This window comes from Carlito syrichta, unplaced genomic scaffold (assembly GCF_000164805.1).
Source record: "Carlito syrichta isolate Samal-C Ts95f unplaced genomic scaffold, Tarsius_syrichta-2.0.1 Scaffold130537, whole genome shotgun sequence".
In the NCBI taxonomy this organism is placed as follows: domain Eukaryota; kingdom Metazoa; phylum Chordata; class Mammalia; order Primates; family Tarsiidae; genus Carlito; species Carlito syrichta.
Window position 1 is genome coordinate 57,493 of NW_007074633.1, and position 11,101 is coordinate 68,593.

Consider the following 11,101-nt stretch of genomic DNA (forward strand, 5'->3'; position numbering starts at 1 on the left):
TGTGTGTCCCTAGAGCCCACTCCGAGGCCCGTCAGCCCCCTCCGTGGAGTCCCGTGCCCCTGCCCGAGGCCTTGCTGAGTCAAGTTCTGCAAACGTGCGCCCTGGGCTCCGCATTGCTCTTCCTGGGGCGACTGGCCATGCGGAGCGGGCTCCCGTTGCGATCTGCAGCAAAGCCCCCTACTCAGAGCCTCCCTATTTTTACTTTCTGATCTGCTCCCCCAGGGGTCCCCTAAACTGGTATCGAAACATGGAGAGAAACTGGCAGTGGGGATGCAAAGGCTTGGGCCGGAAGGTGAGTGCCAAGTTCAGGGTCCTCTCCCCGCCCTGGAGCCACCCTCTGGGCTTTCCACGGGCCCTAATGTGACTCTGGGTCAGAGCCGAGTGGGCAGGTCTGCCGGCTTCCTCTTTCCCTTGGGTTAGGGAGTAGGAGACTTCACTCAAGGATTTCCCTTAGGGCCTTTCTGGCTATTGCTCCCCTCACAAGGGTAGAAGGTGGCGTTGGGGATGGTGCAGGGTGTGTCCGGGAAGCTGCGGCATCCCAACCACAGAGGGTGTTGGGTGCTCTCAGAGGGACACGGCTTTGTCCTCTGGTTGCGTCACCTTGCACAAGCCAATCTCTGAGTCTCGGTTTCTTCGCCGCCAAGCACAAGATGGGTTTTCAGTCTCTGGGCAACGGAGTCCCCCAGTTTACATTCCAAATGTCCCAAGAGAGAGCACATTTCTCCCCCGTGAGATAGCACAGGTAGCCAGGCCTTCACCAGCTCGCTCGGTAGCCCTGGGCACCTCCCTGGTTCACTCAGTGTGCATGAACACACCTGTTATGTGCCAAGCAGCATGCTGGGCCTTGGAGATCCTATGGCAAATAAGCTGGTCCGGTCCTGGTCTCCCAAAGTTAGATCTTAAGGCAACAGAGTGTATCGCAAAAGGCACTTGACCCTGACCCTCTGCTGCTGCTTCTGCGATGTGAAAATGACAACAGTAGCACCTCCCTCACAGAGATGTGGAAGAGTGGAACGGGTTAATACACGTGAAATGTCAAGAACCATACCTGGCACACAGTAGCTCGAGCAATGTTTTTGGTCACGATCCGTGACCAAAGAAAACTACCAAACTGCAGTCGGATGGGCAAACTCTCTCTAGGCAGAGGGAAATAATGACAAAGGTGGTTGGGAAGGTGAACCCCGCTGGTGCTGAGATTAGGGAACCCCCTCCTGCCCGGTCTTCCTCCTCCTCTCCCTCCTCCTTTCACGCCTCCCACCACCAGCTCACGGAACGTTCTAGAGTTTCCAGAGCCTCACGGCAGCCTCAGGACTAGTTTCAGCCTCAGAATGACTTTTGACCTTGCCCTGCTTCCTGTCTGCGGAAGAGGCTGTGCGCAGAAGAGCCATTCTGCATCCAAGTGACCAGCTGAGCAGGTCCTTAGCTGGGGAGGAGGCGGGACTCTGGGAGCTCGTGACAATGGCAGATGAGCACAGAGGCTAGACGGAGGCCTCTTTTGACTCCCCGCTGCCCCGTTGTGTCCACCTCGTCTGCCAGCAGCTAAAAGGAAAGTCATTTTGCTGCCGTTCGTGTTGCGGTCACTCTTATGGCTGCCCCGTTCTCTTGGGCATCTTGGCCGCCCCTTTCCAGTGTTTGTTTAATTTGGAAAAGAGGAATCTTTGTTTTCATTCAGAGTGTCTTTCCTCCCTTCCGGTGCCATCAGTTTGGTTCCAAGAGTTATCCGTCATACCCGTAACCCCTGCACTCTGGGAGGCCGGGGCAGGAGGATTGCTTGAGCTCAGGAGTTCGAGACCAGCCTGGGCCATATAGCAAGCCCTCTGCAAACAGAATCGAAAACTTAGCCAGGCGTGGTGGCACGCTCCTGTAGTCCCAGCTACTTGGAAGGCTGAGACAGGAGGATCACCTGAGCCCAGGAGGTCGAGGCTGCAGTGGGCTGTCATCGTGCCACTGCATTCCAGCCTGGGCGACAGAGTGAGACTCTGTCTCTAAATAAATAAATAAATCTCCAGTGAGCGAGACTCTCTCTCTAAATAAATCAATAAATACATAGCGCTATCTCTAGTAATAGCCATGAGTCCCGTATGGCAGATTCGGCAGACCCAACGTGAGGACCACAGCAGGGTGGGGGGTGGGAGGGGCTTCTCAGGCGTTATTATGGAGGGAGGGCTTCCTGGGGGAGGAGAACCACCCACTCCCGTTTCCTGTCCTCCCTTTCCAGATCCTGATCCCAGCCCTGATGGTGACGGCGGAGAAGGACTTTGTGCTGGTTCCTCAGATGTCCAAGCACATGGAGGAGTGGGTGAGGAGGTGGCCCTGCGTGGGGTCACTGGGGTATGCCAGGAGAGGGCTCAGGTGTCCAGAGGGGAGACAGCAGTGGAGGGCACGCCTGGCATGTCGGATGGGACAGGGGGTTGAAGCACTTTCCCGGCAAGGACTCCGTCAGTAACGTCACTGTCGCCTGTTACAGCCAGAAACCGTAACTGAAAGATCGGATGTGGTCTCTTGTTCCCTCATCAGTCCCCTCCTAAATAAGGCCGTGTTCTAGGGGAGAGCAGAGAGGAAGGCGTCCCCTCACAGGGGCCTCCACGCCCCTTGCGCTAGCCCGACGCAGACCTGTGGCATTCTCCCATTTACCCGTCCGGGGGCGTTTCTTTCAGATCCCCCACCTGAAAAGGGGCCACATTAAGGACTGTGGACACTGGACGCAGATGGAGAAGTAAGGAGGTTGGGGCGTCCCCGGGGGGGAGGGCAGGGCTCTCTGCCCACCTTCCACGAAAGCCTCCTGGTTTAATCGTGCCGATGTCGGGGCCTGGCCTGGCTACCCACTGCAGTCCCCTTTGGTGGGGTGGGTGGGCCCATGCCAGTGAGAGTGGCCTTTTATTATTTCTCTCCCAGGCCGGCCGAGTTGAATCAGATCCTCATCGAGTGGCTGGAAACCGATGCCCGGAATCCCCCTGTGGTCTCCAAGATTTAGCACATTTCGTGTGTGTCCACACCAGCTGGCACACCCACCTCCCCACCTGCTGGGTGCCACTCTTGGTGTCCAGAGGTGGCCTTACACCCGTCTCTCGTGACAGCGGCGTTGTTCTGAAGGGGTGTGCAAAAAAAAAAAAAGTATGATTTTCTTTAAATGAAGCGAATCAAATTTGATGTAATTTTAGACCCAGGAGATATCAGGTGGGATTAACTCTCCAGGTATAAATGCTCTGTCCCTTTATCTCAAAGGATGTGACGTCCTGCAGAGGGACAATGGGGTGGCCAGGGGGTGGCTTCTCTTCGACTGACCAATTTGTAGTTTTGCAGCAAAATCAGTGGTTCACGTGGAAGTATCTCGGGAGAGCTTAGGATGCTTGACTCAATAAAGCCACGACGACAGCAACCGCATTCGCTTCTTGGGAAGGTGGTTTCGTTGTTAGAAGGGTGTGTGGCCCTCGAATGTGCACTTCCCCTCCGCCCCCGAACCCACTTTGGCCTCTGAGCTCCATGGGATCTGGGCCAGGAAATCACCCCTGCTCGCCTCCAGCCTGGCCCGTCACCCCTGGGTCCTAACGGCGCTCCAGCATCAGGTCCTCCAGTCCATAACAGTGCATAACGCGGGCATCACGTGGATCCTCCTTGACCTTCCCTGGAATGCATCCACCTGTCGCCTCCCCACCCAGGCCCCACCGGCCCCCCAGGCTGGGTCCCCTTCCCCACTGGCCCCAGGCTGGGTCCCCTCCCCCACCAGGCCCCAGTCTGGGTCTCCAACCCTTTCTCCCCCTCCCTTGGTTCATGGACTCACAGACACACAACAGCCTTGCCACACTTGCTGCAGGGGAAGCTTGTAGAGGACACGTCTCTCCAGGCTGAGTCCCCAAGGACTGTTAGCATGCATTGGCCCAGCCACAAGGGCATGCGTGTCCGTGGGTGGGAAGAAAGCCCGAGGCAGACAGAAATGTGAGCACTCTTGTTTCCTCCGTACCCGTGTGCCTGGAGTCTTAACACGTGCCATCTCTGAACCTCCCAGAGGGTCCTTGCCACTTTAACAGCTGGGGAAACTCAGGTTCAGATAACTTGTCCAGGGCCGCTCGGCTAGTTGGCGGCAGAGCCTGGATTCAGACACAAGCATGCTCTTCGGCCCTCAAGGCTAGCTCCTACCAAAAGTTTTCTCCTTCCTACATCTGGAGCCAGACCATCCACATTGGACATCTGGTGCGTTTTCTCACCTTGTGACCTCCAGAAAGGGTTTCTTTGCCCTAGTTCCCTCATCTATAAAAAGGGGACATTAATAAGACGTAACTCGTAGGTGGTTACCAGTAGTGAGTATGTTAAATATGTGCAGAGTTCTAGAACAGTGCTTGGCATGGAGGAAGTGCCAGTTATAAGATAACGCCCAAGTGTTCCTTATAAAATTTCCAACCTATCCTAGGACAAAACAAACCTAGGAGGGCTTTCCATTTTCAGCCACACCCCCACCTCCTCCCTCTGAGAATTAAAGGGCTCATTTAAAAGGCAAATATGTGGGCCAGGTGCGGTGGCTCAAGCCTGTAATCCCAGCACTTTGGAAAGCGAAAGGATTGCCTGAGTCCAGGGGTTTGAGACCAGCCTGGGCAGCTTGGTGAGACCTTGTCGCTACAATAAATCAAAATATTAACTAGGTGTGGTAAGCACGCGCCTGTCATTCCAGCTACATGGAAGGCTGGTGGAAGGATTGCCTGAGCCCAGCGGGTCATGGCTGCAGTGTCTGTGAGCATGCCACTGTACTCCAGCCTGGGCAACTGAGTGAGACTCCAACTCAAAAAAATAAAATAAAAGGCAAATATGTGACATAGGGGAATGACTCTGTAAGCCAGATAACATTTTCCTAACCAGTGTGTCCAAGCTCATTTGTAAGAGAGAAGTTACGGGCAGAGGAAGAAGAAACATCTGAGAACACTTCACTAGGAGGACAGACAGGCAACCTGTCTCTCTGAAGGTCTCACTTCAGATTACTCTATCTAGTAATTTCCATAAACCAACAAAAAGACCTCTGAAATTCTACTCTTTTGGCAAAGAAGGGTTGAATATCTCAAGTCCACAGCACTGCAACAAAAATATAACCAGTTATACAAGATTGACAGCTGTAAGGAATGATAAACCAGACAAGGTCTTTAGGTCATTCAAGAAAATACTGTAGGCTGGGAGCAGTGGCTCACGCCTGTAATTCCAGCACTTTGGGAGGCTGAGGCAGGAGGATCGCTTGAGGCCAGGAGTTCCAGACCAGCCTGGGCAACATAGTGAGACCCCATCTTTACAAAACATATTAAAAAATTAGCTGAATGTGAGGGTACATGTCCATAGTCCCAGATACTAGAGGCTGAGGCAAGAAGATGGCTTGAGTCCATGAGTTAGAGACTGCAGTAAGCTATGATTGCACCACTGTACTCCAACTTGGGTGACAGAGCGAGTCCCTCTCTCTAAAAAAAAGTTTTTATGTCAAAGTAAATTAAAAAAACAAAAGACTGGAGTGTCCAGAGCTGTATTTCCTGTTTTGCTATGGGGAACTTCGGGCCACATGTCAGCGGCTGCAACCATGGTGTTAACTGGAACAGGCAGGGAGAATTTTCAGATCCTGTTTTAAGTACACCATGCTTGGAGTGTGTTCAAACTCATTTCATTATAAAATAACTTTTTAATTTAATTTTTTAATTGGCACAGAATAATTGTACATACTTATGGGGTAGATAGTGATGATTTGATACATATAATGTATAGTGATCCAATCAGGATAATTAGCATATCCATCTCAAACATTTATCATTTCATGTTGGGAACATTCAATATCCTTGTAACTATTTGAAAATATTCACTATGTTATTTTTTTTTTTTCTTTTTGAATCAGAGTCTCATTCTGTCGCCCAGACTGCGGTTGCAGTGGCACGCTCATGGCCACCACAGTCTCAACCTGCTGGGCTCAGAAGATCCTTCCAGCTCAGCCTTCCAAGTAGCTGGAACAATAGGGGTATGCCACCACACCTGGCTAATTTCTTGATTTACTGTAGAGACAAGGTCTCACCAAGTTGCCCGGGCTGGTCTCGAACCCCTGGACTCAGGCAGTCCTCTCACCTCGGCCTCCCAAAGTGCTGGCATGACAGGCTTGAGCCACCACACCTGGCTATATTATTGTTAACGATAGTCATTCTACAGCGCTATAGAACACGAGAACCATTCCTCCCATCTGGCTGGAATTTTGTGCCTTTAACAAATCTCTCCCCCTCCCTCTCCCCTCCCTGTCCTTCCCAGCCTCTAGAATCCTCTGTTCTGCTTTCTACTTCTATGAGATCAACTTTTTTAGCTTCCACTGTGAGTGAGAACATGCAGTCTTTACCTCTCCGTTCCTGGCTTATTTCACTTAACATCGTGTCCTCTAGTTCCACCCACGTTGCCTCGAATGACAGGATTTCATTCTTTTTTATGTCTGAATAGTAAAAAAAAAAATATATGTCATTTTCATTTCATGACTACAAAGGGAATAATTACAAGCGTATTCACCTCGGCGAAAAGAAATCGCTTTTTACAAAGAGACACGGCTGTCCCCATGTTCCGGCTCCCACCCACCAGCCAGTGGGTTGTGCTGCCTTGAGGAGGCTGAGGCCACCTTGTTATCCTGACAAAGGAGGACCACAGAGTGGCTGTCAACTAACAGCATCCACGGTTTCCAGGAGAAACGTCTTCTAAACAGTGAGGCAATTAGACTAGATAAGACAAAAGCTATGTCTGTCTCTCTGAATACAACGAACCCTTGGGTTTATGCCTTGAAGTGACTCTCAGCCGGTTTCCATATTGGTCATTCCAACATTATTAAAAGCAAACAATGGTGAAAATATCTAGGCCAGAAGCTCAAAGCTTTTTCTTTTTTTTAGAATAGGAATTGGGTGAAAAATATTATGCCTCCCTGTTCAAAGAAGTCCATCTGGCCACAAAAGATAACATGCTTTATTACCTTAGCAATTGTTAGAATTTCTCCCAAGTGTTAGCTGCTGCACCCAGGTGTTAATTGTCCATCTTCCCTGTTAGACTGAGACCCTTGAGATCAGAGGCTGCCTGTGATTCAGCCTTCAACTAACCCAGCCAGGAGTGGTGGTACAAGCCTTGTCCCAGCTACTCGGGAGGCTGAGGCAGAAGGATGGTCTCAGCCCAGGTCAAGCCTGCAGTGAGCCATGATCGTGCCACTGCACTCCAGCCTGGGTGACAAAATGAGACTCCAACTAAAAAAAAAAAAAAAAAAAAAAAGACTGTGGCCATATCTGCTGATAGAACCAAATTCAGAGGGAGAAGATGTCCAAATTCTAGACATCTACAAATCTTTGCTAGGATCGTTGTATAAACCTCAACACAACAGAACACCAGTGGGTTTTACCGCATCGCACCCAAATAAAATAAAGTCACTTCAATAAGATAACTGAAGCATTTAAGGTTAGTGTAAATGTTTGCAGTTTTCATATTTAAATGATATAAGTAGAATCCTTTTGTCAATTAATCTAAATATATTTTGCTACACTCAGATACAAGGGTTCTGAGACTGGTACCTGGAGAGAGTCAGTGGCACGATCATGGCTCATCACAGCCCCCAACTCCTGGGCTGAAAAGATCCACCCTCGTCAGCCTCCCAAATAGCTGGGACTATAGGCTCACACCACCACACCTAGCTGATTTTTTTTTTTTTTTGTAGAGATGAGATCTCCCTATGTTGCCCAGGCTGGTTTCGAACTCCTGGACTCAAGAGATTCTCCCACTTCAGCCTCCCAAAATGCTGGGATTACAGACACGAACCACTGTGCCCTGCTGGTACCTGCTTGGAAAGAATACCAACGTTTCTATTCCTGTAAGCTCGCTCTGTTGTTGCTGTTGTAAAATTAACATAATATACAGTTTACCATTTTAACTATTTTTAAGTGCACAATTCAGTGGCATTAAGTACACTTACATTGTTGTATAACAATCGCCACCATCCATCGAAAGTCAAGAACCTTTTCATCATCCCAAACTGAAACTCCGTCCTCATGAAACACACCCCATTCCCCTTTCTGCCTCTGTGATCATACAGTGTTTGTCTCTTTGTGTGGGGCTTATTTTCTCTGTCCTCTCGAGGTTTATCTATATTGTAGTATGGGTCTGAATTTTCCTCCTTTTCAAGTCTGAATGTTATTGCATTGTGTATAAATACCACACGTTGTGTATCCACTCCTTCACCAGCGGACTCTTGGGTTACTTCCATATTTTGGCTGTTGTGTATAATGCTATGAACATGGGTGTACCCGTATCTCCACAAGGCCCTGTTTTCAGTTCGCTTGTGTGTGTACTCAGACATGGAATTGCTGGATCAAGTGATAATTCTATCTTTAAGTTTTTGAGGAACCGCCGTGCTGTTTTCCGTAGCTGTACCATTTCACGGTCCCATCAGCAATGTACAAGGGTTCCGGTTTCTCCACATCATCTATCAACATTGGTTATTTTCTCATTTTTAAAAATATAATAGCCATCCTAATAGGTATGACGTGGTCGTTCCTTGTGGCCTTGATTTGCATTTCCCTCGCAATTAGCGATGTTGAGCATCTTTTCATGTGCTTGTTGGCCATTTGTATATCTTCTTTGGAGAAATGTCTCTTCAAATCCTTTGCCCATTTTTTTGATGGTGTCGCTTGCTTTTGGTTATTGTTGAGTTGCAGTGCTTTGTATATTCTGGATATTTCTTCCTTATGAGATGTACAATTTGCAAATGTCCTCTTCCACTCATGGGCTAGGTTGTGTAGGAGTGGAAAGGTGTGAGACCTTCCCTCACCCTTCATAAGCGGCAAGGCTGACAGTCCCTTAACAAGAGAAAAGCATGAAAACTTTCTTAGTCGAAGTTACGTGACACAGGAAGCTTCAGAAATGAAGACCCAAAGACCCAGGGAAAACTGTCTATTCCTGTTCGATGAAGGACGGACAGCCCTGTGATTGGACAGAAGGGTGTGGTGGAATGGCAGCAGAGCGAGGAGGAAAACCCAGCGAGTCCTGTCTGTCCAGAGTCTGTTTGGCCTCTCGGGGTGCCATTCCTTCCTCCCAGGTATGGAGTAAGACTCCTGCGGAATGAGGGTCTTCAAGGAAGAAGGGAGAAGGGAGAGAGGGACCCCCCCCTAAGTTTCGTGGCTTGCTTTGGGGATGGAGAGTCTAGGTTCGACGACTGCTTTGCAGGAAGAGGAATTCTGGTGTCTGTGACTCCCTTCAGGGAAGAAAGAGGACAAGAGACAGGAGGGGCCAAGAGAAGGTCAAAGAGTCCTTGCTTCTGAGGACTTCCAGTGTGACTATTTCAGCTTATGTCAGAAATTCAAAGACACAGTTTTTTACTTGTGCAACTGGAAGGGAGAGAATTCCTGAGAAAGCCTCCAGCAGGGGCATTCGTTTCCATTTAAATACCTTATAGGATGAATGTTTGCTCAGTGTTTCCATTATCCTGGGTTCAGACAAAGAAGTCTGAACGCCATGGAATATTTCAAACAGTCTCATTTCACTCTGTCTTACCAGTGCTGAAATGAGCTTTCTGCCCTAGTCACATTTTAAAGAGAATATACTGGCTATGTGGGACAAGAAAGGGACATCATTAAACACCCTTCACAAGATCCACAGCAGATGAGCATTTCAGAGATGTGCATTTATTTCCCAGGCCCAAATGGTGTGCCAAGGAGTGCACGCCATTGATGAACAAGTCTTGCAGGGGGGTTGGGGGAGGGGGAGGGGAAAGATCTTAAAGCTCTTCGGTGACGGTTGAAACGGGAACGTTCATTTCCCTTGCCAAGGAAGCTTTGTAGAAGTTAAGACTCAGCAATTATCGAACAAGCTGAGACCTTCAGACAAGAAGAAATAAACAATAAACCCTCGACCTCAGCCACTGGACACAGATGGAATGAACTAATAATACACACCGTTTTTGCTGAGTCTTATATTCTCATGTAATTTTATTCTATTTGTCAGTAAAGGCAGTTTGTAAAATTGATGTGGCTGGCTTAGGGTGGGAGTGGAAGGTTCTCTCCCAGGGCCAGGTGAAAGAAGAAAACCTCCTGCGTGGATCCAGGCCTGGGAGATTTCGGTCGAGGAGGGCGGAGCGCCCACCAGGGTCCCAGGGCCCCCAGAATTATCTTTTGGCAGACTGGCTTTGTAGTAGTAGCTTCTCCACCAGGTAAGTGTTCTAGGAACCCATTGGCACCAGTGTACCAGCTAGTGTTGTGAGAGGCTTCGTTTGGCTTTGGTGAATTTTTTTGGAGAGCTTTCCAACACGTTTGCCCCTTTCATCGTGGGTGATTTATGAGTGCATCTGCCCACACCGCGTTGAATGTTCAGCAGTTCACCATCTCCTGCCCCGAGCGACTTTTTTGTTTGTTTCCCAAATGAAAAAAGTCCTCAAAGAGAAACGTTTTTTGCCGATGTGGAAGAGGTGAAACAAAAAACGGCGGAAACACTAAAAAGCATCAAAATGGACAAGTTCAAAAAGTGTTGTGGGCAGTGGAAAAAGCATCCCAATATTGCATCAGATGGAGAGTACTTTGAAGGTGACTGAAGTTTAAACATGCAAGAATAAATACATAGGCCGGGCTTGGTGGCTCAGCCTGTAATCCCAGCACTTTGGGAGGCTGAGGCAAGTCAAGAATTAGCCGGGCATGGTAGCGCGCGCCTGTAGTTCCAGCTGCTTGGAAGGCTGAGGTGGAAGGATCGCTGGAGCCCAGCAGGTCGACGCTGGGGTGTCCGTGAGCGTGCCACCGTCCTCTAGCTTGGGCGATGGAGTGAGACTCCGACTCAGGAAAAAAAAAAAAGAAGAAAGAAAAAAAGAAGAAATCCACAATCTTATAATAAATATTTATAAATAAATGCCAGGGTTTCTTTTCTAACTTTCTACGTCCCCCTCATAACCTTCCCCCCCTCGTACTTTGCCTGAAATTGTGGGGACAGGTTTTGAGGGGAAAGTGGAAAGTTAGAAAAGAAAAAGAACTTTTGTCTGATGAATGCAAGTTCTTTTAATCATCAGGCCCAGAAAGGCATTAAAATGAGACAGCAGCCACTCCACTCCCGGCTTTGAACTTGTACTCCGCTCTCGAAACTCTTGCTA

At 49.0% G+C, this 11,101-nt stretch overlaps 1 protein-coding gene across 1 annotated transcript in view; it reads left to right on the top strand.

The window, feature by feature from the left end:
• The window catches only part of EPHX2 (epoxide hydrolase 2), a 47,359-nt gene extending 43,975 nt beyond the window's left edge, over positions 1-3,384 (top strand). Inside the window, exons 15-18 of the mRNA XM_008049108.2 lie at positions 223-292; positions 2,219-2,299; positions 2,658-2,716; positions 2,896-3,384. Of these exons, the coding sequence (XP_008047299.2) occupies positions 223-292; positions 2,219-2,299; positions 2,658-2,716; positions 2,896-2,974 (289 nt within the window). The 3' untranslated portion in view covers positions 2,975-3,384. The remainder of the gene's footprint in view (positions 1-222; positions 293-2,218; positions 2,300-2,657; positions 2,717-2,895) is intronic.
• The last annotated feature ends 7,717 nt before the right edge of the window (positions 3,385-11,101 follow it).